At 47.2% G+C, this 16,531-nt stretch overlaps 1 protein-coding gene across 1 annotated transcript in view; it reads right to left on the bottom strand.

The window, feature by feature from the left end:
• Positions 1-15,822, bottom strand: part of TARS3 (threonyl-tRNA synthetase 3) — a 52,885-nt gene extending 37,063 nt beyond the window's left edge. Inside the window, exons 1-6 of the mRNA XM_060097520.1 lie at positions 15,455-15,822; positions 14,413-14,475; positions 13,507-13,703; positions 6,919-7,042; positions 3,520-3,641; positions 1,827-1,944 (exon numbers count right to left, since the gene is read on the bottom strand). Of these exons, the coding sequence (XP_059953503.1) occupies positions 1,827-1,944; positions 3,520-3,641; positions 6,919-7,042; positions 13,507-13,703; positions 14,413-14,475; positions 15,455-15,757 (927 nt within the window). The 5' untranslated portion in view covers positions 15,758-15,822. The remainder of the gene's footprint in view (positions 1-1,826; positions 1,945-3,519; positions 3,642-6,918; positions 7,043-13,506; positions 13,704-14,412; positions 14,476-15,454) is intronic.
• Between the last annotated feature and the right edge of the window lie 709 nt (positions 15,823-16,531).

The following is a 16,531-nucleotide window of genomic DNA, read 5'->3' as shown; positions in this document are numbered from 1 at the left end:
AACTGATCTGAAATGAGGTAAACCACAAGGGCAAAACACTGGATTTCAGAGGCATAATGTGGAAAGAAGAAAATAAAATAGCTCACTAATTACTTTTTATGTTGGTTACATGTTGAAGCAATATTTTTGATTTATTGGGTTAAATAAAAGGTTATAAAAATTAATTTCATCTTTCTTTTACTTTTAAAAGGTGGCTACCAGAAAATTAAAGATGACATATGTGGCTCAGATTTGTGGATCTCATTATTGGACAGCACTGTTCTCGAAGATTCCAATTTTAACTACATGAAGTAAATAAAATTCTGAGGACATGTAAAAATTAAAAAAGGGAACCCTCCTGCGCTGTTGGTGGGGATGTAAATTGATACAGCCACTATGGAGAACAGGATGGAGGTTCCTTAAGAAACTAAAAATAGAACTACCATATGACCCAGCAATCCCCCTCCTGGGCAATATACCCAGAGAAAATCATAATTCAAAAAGATACATGTACCAAAATGTTCACTGCAGCACTATTTACAATAGCCAGGACATGGAAGCAACCTAAATGTCCATCAACAGATGAATGGATAAAGAAGATGTGGCACATATATACAATGGAATATTACTCAGCCATAAAAAGGAACGAAACTGAGTTATTTGTAGTGAGGTGGATGGACCTAGAATCTGTCATACAGAGTGAAGTCAGAAAGAGAAAAACAAATACTGTATGCTAACGCTTACATATGGAATTTTAAAAAGCAGTATTGATGAACCTAGTGGCAGGACAAGAATAAAGACACAGGTGTAGAGAACGGATTTGAGGGCACAGCGGGGAGCAGGGGGAAGCTGGGATGAAGTGAGAGAGTGACATGGACATATATACACTACCAAATGTAAAATGGATGGCTAGTGGGAAGCTGCTGCATAGCACAGGGAGATCAGCTCAGTGCTTTGTGATGACCTAGAGGAGTGAGATAGGGAGGGTGGGAGGGAGGCTCAAGAGGGAGGGGAGGGCTTCCCTGGTGGCGCAGTGGTTGAGCATCCACCTGCCGATGGAGGGGATGTGGGTTTGTGCCCCGGTCCAGGAGGATCCCACATGCCCCAGAGCGGCTGGGCCCGTGAGCCATGGCCGCTGAGCCTGCGCGTCCGGAGCCTGTGCTCCGCAACAGCAGAGGCCACAAAAGTGAGAGGCCCGCGACCCGCAAAAAAGAAAAAAAAAGAGGGAGGGGATATGGGGATATGGGGATATATGTATACATATAGCTGATTCACTTTGTTGAACAGTAAAAACTAACACAACATTGTAAAGCATTTTTACTCCAATAAAGATGTGAAAAAAAAATTAGCAGAAAACCCCAAACGAAAGAGGAAAACCCAGAATCTTTTTTTTTTTTTTCTTTTTTCTTTTTTGCGGTACGCGGGCCTCTCACTGTTGTGGCCTCTCCTGTTGCAGAGCTCAGGCTCCGGACGTGCAGGCTCAGCGGCCATGGCTCACAGGCCCAGCCGCTCCGCAGGATATGGGATCTTCCCAGACCGGGGCACGAACCCGCGTCCCCTGCATCAGCAGGCAGACTCTCAACCACTGCGCCACAAGGGAAGCCCCCAGAATTTTATTTGGTATTATACATATTGTTGAATTCAATAGCTGGAGTACTAACAACACTCAAAATTAATCAGATTTATAAAACACACATATGAAACTATTCACCCGGCCCTTCACCTACCTATATCTGCATTAAAAATTCAATCAACCCATTTGGAACAATTTGGTGAGCAGTGGACAATTATTTGTTAAAACCAGTCGTCTGTATTAAATATTGTTCACGTTCCCGGCACGAAATCACCTTAAACAGGTCCAGCAGGGCCTCCTTGCTGACTTCCAACCTTTCAAAAGGCTGCTGCTCTTTGATGATGGCCTTGCACGCGCTCTCCAGCGCTGGCAGCTCTGTGCTGGACACGGCCCTGCAGGGAAAAGCAGCGAGAATCAGCACAGATTGCTCAGACATGACCTTTGACCTGTGGCCTTTGTCACCAGCTGACCAGCCTTCTACATCGAGGAACGTGGTACTTTACTGTCCAGGACCTCAGAGGGTCAGTCATCCTTTCACAAGGCAGGTAACCCTACTTCTCAGAGGGAGACGGAGGCATCAGCTGATGAACCGCCCTCAGTTCTCTGAACAGCCCCGTTGGACACTCCCCAGCTGGACTGCAAGCTCCTCCGGGGCCTGATCATCTGGGCAGTCTTCCTCATTCTTCACACGTTTACGTTTTTGTTCAAAAGCGTAGTGTGGAGTGTGCGCCATGCCCCTGCCCTAGACCAGGAGATCCAGGCTGGGAGGAAGCTCTGAGAGTGTGAACTGCAGGTCAGCCGGCCTCCACTGGGCAGCCCCGGCTCCTCTCAGGAACCCCTGTCTGTGCTCACACCCCTTCAGCCCTGTGGGCCACCTGCATTCCTCAAACAAGCCGCACACACCCCGACCCAGGGCTGTCCCACAGAGGCCTGGTACGTTCTTCCCCCACCAGCCTCAGAGCTCGCTCCCTCTCTCCCTCCACTCCACCCCTGCTTCAAGGTCACTGAGCTCTCAGCTGACTGGCTGCCTGCTCAGGCCCCCACCTCCCCTTCACGGCCCTCACCACCTCATCACCTCCGACAGCAGACAGCTGCGTGTCTGTCTATGTCTGTCTCCCCCAGCCAGACTGCTGAGCCCACGAGGGCAGGCTGATCTGTCCAGTGCGGAGTCAGCAGCACCAAGCCTGGAGCACACAGGAGGCGTCAACACATCCTGCGGAATGACTCCGGGGTGGGGGTGGGGACTACGCTGGACAGGCTGGGAGCAGAAGCTGCAGAGTGCCAGGCGCTCGGTTAGGGAGGGGTCACTTTGGCAGCATGGAGGTGGCAGATGGCGGGAAAATGTACCACGGTCGTCCAGGCAAGGACGCTGGGGGTCTATGTTAAGGCAGAAGGTGGGGGAGAACTACTTAGGGGATAAAACTGGCAGAAGTGGATGGAGTGACTGGGGGGGTTAGGGGGTGGCAAGGAGCAGGGTGGGCTTGGGAGGACCCTCAGGTTTTGGTTTGAGAGCTGGTGGTTTCCTTAAGGGCGACAAGGGATATGGAGAAGGAGGTGGGCCGAGGCTGCGTCTGCTGCTCGTGATTTCAAGCACAGATCTACTTGAAGAACGTGAGGCCGCTGCGAACCAGCCCCTCTGGCACCAGCTGTGGGACATGTGTAGCTGCGGTGGACAGCGCCCTTGACCGTCACGGCGCAGAGCTGAACTATGTGCTCTCCAGGGATTAACCCTACAACTCTGGTCCAAATTAGTAGTTTGCCCTAGCCAAGTCTCAGGTTACATAAATAGCGTATCACATCCTTCTCAAGAAAAGAAAGAACACAATTTGAGAAGTTACACTTGAATCTAAACTCAAAAAAAATAATACTGTTCATAAATGGTGACCTAATCTATAATCACATTCTGCAATAGGTATTCAGTACACTAATGTGTAACCACTATAAACACATGCACTCAGAGGCGTTACCTGTCTTCGAGGAACATGTCGTAGTAGAACCCGTAGTCGGTGGGTGGCCCGCAGCACAGGAGGCCCCCGTAGTGGAGCTCCAGGGCTTCCCCGAGGATGTGGGCACTGGAGTGCCAGTACACCTGTGGGCAGGACAGAGGCCGTGGCCACGACCACGGGTCACGGGAAGCCATCAGGCAGACAAGAGGACAAGCGAGCACGTGGATACAGTGTAAGGGGACAGACACTGGGACACAAGGCAGCATCAATCTCTGGCAACTGCTGACGAGGGATGCTTCCTGAGCCCTCCCTGGAATCCCCGGCAGCCGGCTGCTTGGTTCTAACGTGCAGCTGCTGCTCTGTGTGGCACTGAAGCCCAGCTCCTAAACCACTTCCTTCTGTGCCTTGACCACCGAGCAGAGCAGCCGCCCAGAGCCGGTCCAGGCCCAGCGCAGAGGAACGCCAGGGAGTGCCGGGCATGGGCCCCCTTCCTCCTCCTCCGGGCAGCCTCACAGAGTCAGATTCGAGGCCACAGCGGCTGCTCATGACATCACTCACGTTAACAAGATTCTGCATCTACACAGCAGTCTTCACGTGCTGAATAGCATGTGACTGTGGAAGTCTGAAAGATAACTCAAGACAGAGGGGTCACTGAGGACTGTCTGCTGGCTGCCGGGGTCCCCTGGGCAGAGTGTACATTAGTTAATTCACTGCAGTCCAAGGGCCAGTCATAAGCTCTACAAGTTCAGAAAGTTGATTGGGTTTTGAATTACCAAGGAATCAATGGTTTATGCATACATTAAAACTAACCAGTCACCAATTATCAATAAATATAGATGCCAAAGGAACAAGACAATCGAGTCCTCTGGCAGCACTTTCCTTAATTAAATAGGAAACAAATTGCAATTAGAAAGCTGTCTGAGATAATAAACCGGAATAGAGGGAGCTAGCTGGTTGACAGACTCTGTGCAATCCCGACCCGCGGCACCAGGCCTAGAGGGTCAGTCCCTGGGGCAGAGCCCTCTGCTTGGGATGGTACAGGATGGCAGGCTGGCTGCCAGCGTCAGCCCAAGTACCTTCTTCGGTGCATTGTGCACACCTGGAAATTGCCTGAGCCAAACACTGTGTTAGGTGCTGGAGACACAAGAGAGAAGGAAATGCGAGCCGCTGGCCTCATGCGGTTTGCAGCCTAGTGGGGGAGAGGGCAGGCAACAAACCTCTAAGTGCATCATCGCAAGACGAGAAGCGTATTTAAAAGAAGATGAACAGATCGCTGTAATTAAGAATCACGGCGGAGGCCCTGTATTCACAGCGTGGTTAGGGTTGGGGGGATGTACCACAAAGCAGCTTGAGGAAGGTTGACAGGTAAGAACAGGCCAGCAACCATGCAGGCCTTGGAGAGGGATTTGAGTTTTATTCTAATGCACTGGGATGTATTAAAAGGTTTTAAGCAGAAAAGAAATTATTGAATTTACATTTAAAACATAGTACATCACAGAACTAGCAGCTTGGGTTCCTACATACATCTGGTTTTGTTTACACCTCAGATAAGTATCTTGTTTACACCTCAGATAAGTACCTTGTTTACACCTCAAATAAGTACCTATGCTTCCTGAGCATGATGTCCCAGCAGTACATTGCTGACTGCTCCTGGGACTTGGGCAGAGATTTAGAGCAGAACAAATACCCACATACATTCTCCTGCTGGACAGCATGCTTGCAAAAGGAAATATCTATTAGATATACTTTAAACTTGAAAGCTCTACCATTTTATAAAATGCTCCTTGTTTCTGGTGTACGTATTTATCAACTTTACATGAACATTCTTGTGGTCACTTTCAACATGAATTTACCTAGAGGGTGGGGACTATTTACTTTCCTATGTTACATCATGCACTAAATAGTCTTGTAAATAGAAGCATCTTTTAAAATAGAAGTTTAAGAGTTGCTATACAGGGCTTCCCTGGTGGCGCAGTGGTTGAGAGTCCGCCTGCCGATGCAGGGGACATGGGTTCGTGCCCCTGTCCGGGAAGATCCCACATGCTGCGGAGCGGCTGTGCCCTTGAGCCATGGCCGCTGGGCCTGCGCATCTGGAGCCTGTGCTCCACAACAGGAGAGGCCGCAACAGTGAGAGGCCCGCATACGGAGAGTTTGCTATACAAAGGAGATGAATTTTTGTGTAAAGTAAAAAATGCTTTACAAAATCATTAATTTTATCATCTTGTAGATCTGAGTTTTCTAGATTTGCTTTTCCAGGATTTCTTTTTCATGGATATGCATTAAATACTCATAAATGGGTTTATGTTCAAAATATTAATATGTTCATAGTAACAGGAAAATAAAATCCAAGAATAACAAAAAAAGTCTCTGTTACTAAATTACACTAAAAGAAGCATCAAGAGCTTGGAAAAGTTACTGAACCATCCTGAGCCTGTGTACTATTAACATGGTACCCGTGTGAAAAGGTAAGTGCAGACTCAGGGAGATAACGTACACAAGGGGCTGGGTCTGGTGCCTGGCACGCAACATTCTCATTTTCATAAACAACCACAGGTATTTCAGAAGTCCTGTAATGTGACACCAGGTGCCATGTTAGTATCAGGGTAGGCAGAGGGGTGGGCTGATGAGACACTCTAGAAACATTCCCCAAGATAATATGATAAATAAGTTTTCTCTTTCATGTCACTAAACACAGGGGGAAAGAACTCCAGAGGCCGACCCCTCCATGGAACATTAAGTTTGGTAGCTCCCCCGTCCCCCCACCCAAACACCTGACAGACTGAAAGCCTGCAGCAGCCCACTGTTAAAGAATCTGTTAAAGAACAGTGTCTGCAGGTCAACCAAGAGCCAGCTAGTGTGGGAGACCGCTCAGGTCTTGGCAGGATTCCGCCCTCAGGAGAGGGTGAAAACTAACTGCCGGGCCAGCTACTATGGCTGCTCCTACTTGGCTTCTCCGGAGGCTGACACCACCCGAAAGTGTCAAGTTGTTTATTTCCTTGCTCACTACCCCTCCCACCAGTGAACTCTGTAGCAGGAGCCTCTGCCGCCCCACAAGGTCTGGCACGTGCACCCAACAGCTTAGATGCTAGTCAGCTGAATGAGGGAATCAATAAATGTTCACAAGTTCTGAGGTGACAGCTGGCATATAGTTAGGTGACAGTTGTTTGGGTTAGATCTTAAGTGAGAAAAATGAAATAATACATATAAGCTATGTATCTCATTTATAAACTGCTCTTTCTGAATCACTTTTCAATATGGTATTATTAATATTATATTTATTAAACACCAACATATGCATTTTAAACCTTTGAAGGCCACAAAACCCATCATTCTTGACTTCAGTATGTGGCTTCATAATTACGTAATGTAATTGACAACATAAATAGCCAAAGTATGGTGGATTGGTCTTTAAACACTTACAGCTTGGGCTTCCTTGTCCTCAAACATGAGCAGCTCTAGGGTAGAGTCCCCTTCCAGCGGACGGTCCAGGTCCCACAGCTCCCCATTCACTTTGGCTATCACCGTGCTTTCCGCCAGCTCCTGACTGGTGAGAGAACAGTCACGTGGGGGTTAACGCATCACAGGCTAAAACAAAAGATGAAAATGATTTCCAGGGTTTCTTTCTATAGTGGGAAGTACAAACGTAAACTAATAGGATAGATTTTTTAAAATTTTGTGACACTTATTTTAAGTACAAAAGTAATAAGATACGTTCACTGTAAAAACTCAGAAAACAGAGAATGCACAGAATAAAATAAAAATCACATAAATCTCACCACCCAGATATCACCACTCATATAACATTCTGGCACGTTTTTCCAGTCTTTATCTATACCCGCCCCTCCTTCACACACCACACACACACAGGCACACACCCCCATCATAAAAAACATAGTTGTCTACATAATTTTCTTTACAACCATGCCATCAGACAGACTCCCAGAACATTCTGGAAGGACCACACTGATTAAGGAAGCCTCCTCCTGCACACCACTGCACAGACATCCGTGCACAGGCGGCTTTGTTCTTTGGTGACTTTTCTGGGAATAGGCCTTTGGAAGTAAAATTGTTAGGTCAAAGAGCATATGCCTCTAAAGGACTGCTGATAAATATTGTCTGAATGTACCACTTCCACGCACCCTGATTTTTTCAAACTTTGCCAATGTGATGTTGGAAATGGTTGTTTTAATTTGATTTATTGGCTTATAAATGTTTACTGGCCAGTTTACTTTTATGAACTGTCCATGTCCTTTGCCTATTTTCTATGAGGTGTTGATCCTTTTCCTTTGTGTGTGTGGGTGTGTGTATGTCTCTTCATTAACATTTATTGTTTGAAAATAACTGACAAAAATAACATGCTAAGAGGAGACCTAGAAAGCACAGAAAAGCACAAAGAAAAAAAATCACCCTCTGGACTTCCCCGACGGTCTAGTGGTTATGACTTCGTGCTTCCAACGCAGGGGGCACAGGTTCGATCCCTGGTTGGGGAACTAAGATCCCACGTGCGCGGCCAAAAAAAAAATTCACCCTCAATCCAGTCACCCAGAAATTGCTGTTAACATTTGCTGTCCGTCTTTCCACTTTTTTGGATAAATACATACACCAATGTAAAAATTTTAATATTATTACTCTTTATGTTATATGATAACCTACTTTTTAAACTTAACAATAAACCATGACATTTTCCCGAACAGCAAACAGACTTGTAAAACATGCTATTTGACAGCTGCAGTAGAACTAAGATTTGCTTAATGAACCCACTACTGCTGGGATTTGGGTTATTTCTTTGTGGGTTTTGGTTCTTCTTGTTTTATTTTGACAACGACAAATAAAGCTGCAATGGACATTCTTGAACATACATCTCAGTTCCTGATTATTTTCTCAGGAAAAATTCTAGAAGTAAAACTACTGAGTCAAGGGATATGCACTTTTAATGACATTAATTGGACTATATTACCAAATTTTCCTATCAGGAAAGGGTCCCAAAATACCTTTCTCTGTGCTCTCACCTTCAGGAGTACAAAATTGTGTCATCTTGACAATGTGACGTTTTCATTAGCATTTCTGTGAGTAACTTGAGCAGGGGCACAGCACTGTGGTTAACAGCACACACTCTAGGGTCAGGCCAACCTGGGGTTAAACACTGGACAATTTACTCAGCTTTTCAAAGCCTCGGTTTCCTCATCAGCAAGATGGGAATTACAGGATCTTCCTCATATATTTATCCTAAGGATTCAATAAGGTGTACGCATAATAAGAACTTAATACACGTTCAGTATTGTTATCAGTGGAGTAGAATTTTATCTTCACCTCTGCTGCCATGCCAGGCTGCTAAGGGCTCCTCAAGCCCATTCTCTCTGTCCTCTACAATCAGTGCCTGGCCATCCTTGCAGCAGGAGGTAGCCGCGTGGCTTAGGTGGAGGCAGACGCGGTATCCAGCACTGCCATATCTCAGCCTTAACACTATGCAGGGCACCTGTCCATCCGGCCCTCTGTAGATGGAGCACACATGCTAGGACCTTTGAACCATACGGACAAGGGAACACTGTACCAGACCACCCAACAGCTAGATGGAAGGAATTTAGGTCCCCAAATAAACGTATGGAGAAGCACTGCTTGCCAGCCTGGACCCCGCACCCCCAGACTGCTGTCAGAGAGGCTCTGACAGCCTGCGTCTTAACGCAGAAATAAGGGCCTGTAAGTGAGTAACAAAAACAAATCATCCGGCATTGGCTTAGCGGATGTGCCGTGGGTTACACAGAAAGAGGTACTCAGACGTGGAAAGCCAATAACCCTGTTAGAGCATAACAAAGTGCCTCCTAAGACCTGCAGGCAAATAATGTGCTTACGATGCCTGTAGCACACGAGTAAACGGTTATACAGAGGCAAACGCTGGGATACACTGGGTAACTCTTAACAAAATACTACCAGGCCAAGATAAGCTCAGATGGTATTTGTCCCCTTACGAGGGAGGCTCTCTCCGCACGCGGCCTGTAAGCTGAACTGACTGGGAGTTCAGAAGTGTGAGGCTGTGCAAGATGCAAAAACAATTTTCTGTCCCAAAGAGGAGGAGGAACAGGCACTGACAGCCCTTCTCAAAGGCCACACAGAGACAGACAACACAGGCTGGTCCAGCTACAAGGATCAGAGTAAGGGAGCCGCCTGTCCCCAACCTCTGGTTTTGTCTGACCTTGGCCCATTTAACTGAGGGAGAGAGGAACAAGCAAAAGGCAAAGGCCAGGGAATAAAAGGGTGAGAAGTCTCTGTCTAGGAGAAATCTTCAGTATGGTTACTTTCATGGGAAACTGACTAGAAGCTTCTAGTTAGAAGCCTACTACGGTTAACTGCTTGAGGGAATTGTTTTGCCAAACAAACTATAAGCCCAGCTTACAAGTACCCGTGACTGATTCTCACAGGAGCCCTGAGCTCCACGCATGCAACAGCCAGAGCCGCACCAGCAAACCTCGCGGCCTCCACGATAAACAACTGCCCGCACTTCAGATGTGGCAAGTGAGGGCGACAGACAATGACAAGCCCTCCAAATTGCAAAATCAGGGCCGACAGAGGGCGGTGGACAAGAGAGCTGCTCCCAGAGGACAAAGGGTGGCCAGATGGTTTGACCCGAGCCCCACCCACGGCCAGGCTGCAGACAAGATCTGGGGGCTCCTGAGCACCACTGTCTGCCGCATCACTCCTCTTTTTTCCAAATGACAGTTTAATCGTGACTGTGTTTATCCCACCACCATATACACGTGGCGTGGGCAGCCTCGTCTATCAGTTTACTTGCTGCTAGAGCACGAGCAGCCAGGCGATGGGGGTGTTGTGTGCTTCACCTGAAAATCCTGGGCTTTCTGCTGCCAGGGCCTGGAGTCGTCTCGCCGGGAGAGTGAGGGAGTGTGGCGGATGACACACGGCAGACGCTCACAGGTGTCTGGAGGTCCCAGCTGCACGCCACGGCAGATGCTGTCCCCAAGACCATCCTTCCTCTCTCCTGTGGTGAGAGTGCCTGGGCTGGACACATGGCCAGCCAGCAGGAGCTACGTTTCCATTCTCTTACAGGCGGCGTGGCTGTGTGACTAAGCGTGAGCTAACAGGCTGTAGGTGGGAATTAAAACGTGCTGCTCCAGGGTCTTGGCCTCAAAGCACCCTTGCTCTCCAGCCACTCTTCCCCTGCCTGCAAGCAGGTCCATGGGTGTGACCCAGCCTCCACCCCTAGATGTGAACAAGCCCTACCTAAGGGGACGGCAGAGTGACAAGATGCGGGGATCTTGGGTCCATGAAGGACTGCCTGGACCAGAGACGCCCACCCGCCTGGCCACCACGAGTCTGTCAGGGGAGAATGTGGCGTCTGCCTTATTTAAGCCATGATCTCTAGGGGCTCTTTCCTGCAGCAGTTTATTCAGAAGCCCCTGGGGGGCTCCTGGAAACACAGATGACTAACTGATTCAGGAAGTGGGGGATGGGACCCGAGAATCTGCTCTTCCATCAAGTTCCCAGTTGATGCTAATGCTGCTGGTCTGGGGACCACATTCCAAGAACTACTCTTCAGTGAACTACTATGAACTGTCCTTTGCTCATTTTTTCTGCTGGGGTATTTCCTTGGGATAAATGGCTATGTATAGAATGACTGGATCCAAGGGTTGGGGTTTGCACATTTAAGAGAGAGACTGCGCCTCTGCATCCACCCTCCAGCAGTGCCATTTCCCCAAAATCCTATCAATATGAACCATTATTCATAAATCTTTGACAGACCAATAGATAATACACAATTACTTTAAGTTGCATCTCTAAGTTTATTTTTCCTCCTTTTATGCGTCATTTTTACGCATAGCCATTTTTCCTAAGTGTTTTTGACTCTGTCCGTCTTTTCCTTAATGATTTGTACCTTACATGTTACACTTAGGAAGGCCAACACTCCCTCAGAGCAGGGAAAATCATCCATGCAATCAAGTCTCAGTAAACCAAGGGAACAGTCAGTATCATTTAATAAAACTATTATTTTTAAGTTTATTTTTATAACCATACACCTTGCTGCACCCTTACTTATTTTAATAGTTTTTCAGTTAATACTCTTCTCTAATTCACTTTTTTAGTCTCCTCCTTGTTTAATTGTTCTTTTTCTAACTGCCTGAGTTGAATTCTTAGTCATTTCATTTTTTTTATTCAATAATAAAAGCCTTCAACACTATAAATCTGTTCCTGATCACCACTCAGATGTATTACATAGATTTTGAAATAGATTCTCTTCATTAGAAGTATTTTCTAAGAATACTCCTTTTTTACTCTTTTTATTTCTGAAAATACTTGTTTTTATTTCTTTTCACCTAAGTATTTTGAAGTTTTTTAAATTTCCTAGTTTTGTTTTGTCTTGCTGTCATTTAATGCTTACTGAGTTCACAATGGATTTCACTTTGCTCACAGAATGCTAACTGTGTGTTTCTGTATTTTATTAAGATTCTGAGGAACTGAAAGCACGACCACAGGTGCCAAGAGAGAAGGCACCATCTGGGCCACAGCACAGAGATCAGGGAGCAGCCACGAAGCCTACCTTACAGTGTTATTATTCAGACCATATAATCTTAATTTTGGGCTATTTGATCAAAAACTGAGAAAGGCATGTTAAAGTCTGCCACTCTTGACTTCCTATAATCTTGTATTTCTGGTTTGATGCTACGTTATATAACTCATAAAGGTGCGTGACAAATTGGGAATTACACTGTTCTTCTATTTTAAAAATAAGCCTCTGTCTCCCATTCAATGATTCTGTCTAATGATTTAGACAGCCCTAAATTCTGCTGCCTGATGGTAACATTAAGACCACTGCTTTCTTCTTATCAGGTTTGCCTGATACAGCTTTGCCCATGCTTTAGTTTTGGACAATTTTACTTTTTAGACACTCCTGCAACCCCTCTGTCATTAAACTCGAGGGTGGTTTTAAACTGGTACCTGTGGGAATGTAAGTCACTGACTGTACAATGAGAACACGTCCTATAATGAAATGACCTTGTTTCCCAAGCTTGGACAGTCTCTTCAGTGCAGGACGGCTCAGACTTCCATCTGCCAACATGCAAATGACTCTCCATGAGGAAACATAAACTTATTTTTGCCTCAAAGCCCATTCCCAGCACATCTATTCCTCTCTCCTGGAAAGCACAGGAACAGGCTGGGAGGGGCCTTTAGGGTGTATGATATAATAGGATGAAAAATACAAACTTAACCATATTTTTCAAAGGAAATCTGAAGATTTTAATTGTTGAAAAGTTTGGTTTTTAAATAATAAGTTTATTTACATGGCAGTTTTGAGCTATAGCTTCCAAAGAATTTTATTTAATGCTGGGAATTAACATTAGCCAAAACAACACAACTTCACTGAAGTATCTAATTTCTAGGAAGGTCAAAGCTTCCAGGGCTGATCATAGCTCTAACACATACATCTTCAATCTATAATTAATAGGCCTTTTTGTACATTTCTAGAGTTGCTTTCATTTTCAGAGTATCTCTCATATATAGTATTTTATTTAATCTTTACAATCTCATAAGGTAAACGATAAAAGTATTATTATTTCCACTTAAGATGTAAGAAAACAGGCTTGGAAAGCTTGAGGGATCTGCCCACATTGGTCCAAAGACCCACCCACAGTTATTTACTGGTGGAACAATGGCTTGGAGTCAAGCCCAACAAAAGACCTGTAAAATCTCATGAAAATAACTTGATGATGAACCGGGTCAATGTACTGTCACCTGTCAAGGATTATACATTTTTCTCTACTATATGTTTTAATTAGAACTCTAAAAGTTGGACCCTTGAAAGAGAAGGAGATTGTGTTCTGATATTCAATTACTTATTAAATGGCCACTTTAGAAGCCAAGAGGTAAATAATTACCTAATTACATTTAATTTATTCAACTGAGTAAGAAAAGAATATTTTAGCAGTCCTTAAGAACACATTTTCACCAAGCTCTGGCCCAACACTCAGTACTGATTATCTGCTCCACACTACGGTTTACCTAATTTCAGCAGCCACTTGGTAAGGTGTTGTTTTCCAAGCTTCCCCTTCCACTGTTTTCCCATCAGCCACTCTTACTGTGATCACATTGCTTGTATTCCCCTTTTTTTCATAAATGGCAAGTAAGAGCTGATGATCTTTCTTCAGTATTTCAAAAAGCTTCAATCTTTCCTTCACAAAATTTGGTGGATTCTTCACCTGAAAACCATTAGAATACAGGAGGGTTAACAGACACAGTCCACTTTTTTCTAACTGCTCAGCTCTAAATAAGCCCCATCCCTTCTCAGCAGGCTCAGGTCACAGCCCCCACCAGCCCCTATGGCTCTGCTTTCACTCTCACCCCCTGAAGACTCCCCTCCCAGGGTCTAACTCCCTCCTAGCTCTCAGGGTCCTGCGCAAAGCCCTCCTCTTCCAACTACCACACCCACTGGCATGGCCCTTCTCCACAGGTTGAACATGCTCGTGCACAGAGCCACACAACCCAGCCCTTATTGATAACACCATCTGACTACGTTCTCTAGTTGTTTCTCCCGTTTGTCTGAACTCCTCAACCTGATGGATCCCTGAGGCCAAGCATAATCCTCCTCTGCGCCTACCAAATGTTGATGTGCCTGATCAATTCTGGTTGTTTTAATGATTTATATTTAAAAAGCAAAGAAGCTGGTTTCCTTAACACAAAAGAAGAGCTCTGCTTTCTCAACTTAAGGAGCCCTTTACAGCTGTGGGGCTGGCTCACCTCTAAGTTAAGACATCTTGTATCTAAGGCTAACAAAATTTTAAACACACTCCTGTGGCCCAAGCCGTAATTTACAGCAACTGTTTTAATTAAAAACACTGGTTAATTAACTACATAAGCATATTTAAATTATAGGTAGTATTTTATATTATTTCCACAGCAATGACTTACCTCACTGTCAGGCCCGCTTTCCTTCTTTTTAATGTCCTTTCCTTGGCTCTGACTAGGAGGAGGCTGAGAAATTAAGGGAAATAATAAACAACTCATCCCAATGACAACAAAGAGCAACATATCTGAAGCCCGAAGCAGGGGAGGGACAGGCCAGCAGGCAGCAAGCGTCCCATGTTTAGAGGCTCACGGCTGGGGCTCTCCTGACCATTACCTACAACCCTCAACAGGAAAGCCGTTTTCTGGGGTTCAGTCCTTCCTGAATGTGCACTTTCACACATTCTTGCTAAGTACACTTAATATATTTTGCTGTTTAAAGTTTCTCCCCCCTAAATTTTAAACAAATAATGTCCCTGGATTAATGGTTGCATAGCTGCTCCCAGAGACTTGATATGCACTGTTTGAGGAAGGTGTTGCCCAGGAGCACCACAGTCCGCTGGTACAAAGTCTGAGAACACCCACGGTCTGAGAAGGCCTTCAGAACTTAGAAATGCATTACGTTAAAAGAAGGTAAGTGAACCAAAACATTAAAATACGCTATTAACTGACAATATTAAATACGCAAATCTCAAGACAGACCTCCAAAACAAGGCAACAACTAAACACCCCAAACCACCTGTCATAAACAGTTCAGACCAGCCATTCACCAGGGGGAAGGGAAGTGTTTCTACATGGAGCTGTTGGTCTTCCTGCCCAAGGAAAGAAGTGTGAGTTTTAAACACTGCAGCATTTTTTTCAAAGACAGGAAAATGCTATTTCTACCACTGAAGAAAATGTGCGGCGAGCAATTTAGGGGAAGAGCTGAGACATTACAGCGTTAGCTCAGCCTGGCGATTGCTGGAAACGCAGAGGCCCCGGCGTGTCCAGCCTGTCGCGGGTTCCCGGCCCGAGTGAGAGCGCGGGGCAGGGGGCCGGGAGGGCAGGCCCCGCCCCGCCCCGCCGCCCCCGCAGCCGCACCTGCCGCCGCGCGCACCCCCACCTGCCGCCCCAGGGCTCTCAGCGCACCAGCTCCGCCGCACCCTGCGGACAGGCCCCCGCCCGGTACCTGCGCGCCGGCGGCCGCGCGCCCGGCCCCCTGCCGCTGCGCGCTCTCCCGCCGCGCCTGGTAGCTCAGCTCCTCCGCGAGGCACAGCCGCAGGCGGTACAGGCGGTGGCGCAGCTCGCGGTTCTCGGCCCGCAGCTGCGCCACCTCGCGCGTGAGGCACGGCCCCTCGGCCTGGCAGCGGTCGGGCGCGTTCAGCTGCTCGTCCCTCAGGCGGTGGACCTCCGTCCACAGCCAGCGGATGTCCTCCTCCTGCCGCGCCAGGCGCGACGCCACGGCATCCGCCGCCAGGGCTTCGGCCGCCATGGCATCCGCCTCGCCTCACACAGGTACCGGCGCCCGTGGGATACAGTCGCCAGCTAAGGGGCGCACTGCGGTGTGGGGGCGGGGGCCGACGCTATATAAATGGCGGTGGGGGGGGAACGGGGCGACGGGGCGAGGCGGGGCTGGCTGTGCAGTGCAGGGGCGGGACGATAGGAGCTGAGGAGGGCGGAGACATGGGGCGGGGCTATAGGAACTGTAGGGGCGGGGCGATGGGGAGGGGTGGGGCCGGCTGTACACTGCAGAGGCTGGGCTATTGGAACTGTAGAGGGCGGGGCAAAGGTGAGGGGTGAGGCTGGCTGTGCACTGCATGGGCAGGGCTGTAGGAACGGGGTGGCGGGGCAGGGGGGGCTGGTGGACCCAAGTTGGATATGCTTGGGGGCTGGGGGGCCAAAACAGGCAGAGTGACCTGGAGAGTGGAGTGGGCCCTAAACAGGCTCACTGTGCCTTCAAAGCTACGAGTATGTCACCAAAATGCATATTGTCCAAAACCATCTCCCTTCCCAGAATGGCTCCTGTTTTCCCTCTCGTGAATCCTGGCAGTTACCATTCTTTTAACTTGCCACCAGGTTCTAAAAACTGGCCACTGAGAATTGACCTTCTTTGGCCTCATGCCAAGGCAGCCCAAATGCAAAGGTTGCTGCACTAGGGCATGCAGATCGCTACAAAAATTTAAATCTGATGGCAAGAAATTGCTAGTTCCTCGAGGGTACGGCAAATGCCACATAGGTCTTTGTATCCCTTATAACCATAAGCACA

Source organism: Mesoplodon densirostris, chromosome 4 (genome assembly GCF_025265405.1).
Source record: "Mesoplodon densirostris isolate mMesDen1 chromosome 4, mMesDen1 primary haplotype, whole genome shotgun sequence".
In the NCBI taxonomy this organism is placed as follows: domain Eukaryota; kingdom Metazoa; phylum Chordata; class Mammalia; order Artiodactyla; family Ziphiidae; genus Mesoplodon; species Mesoplodon densirostris.
This window is presented reverse-complemented; position numbering and strand designations above follow the sequence as displayed.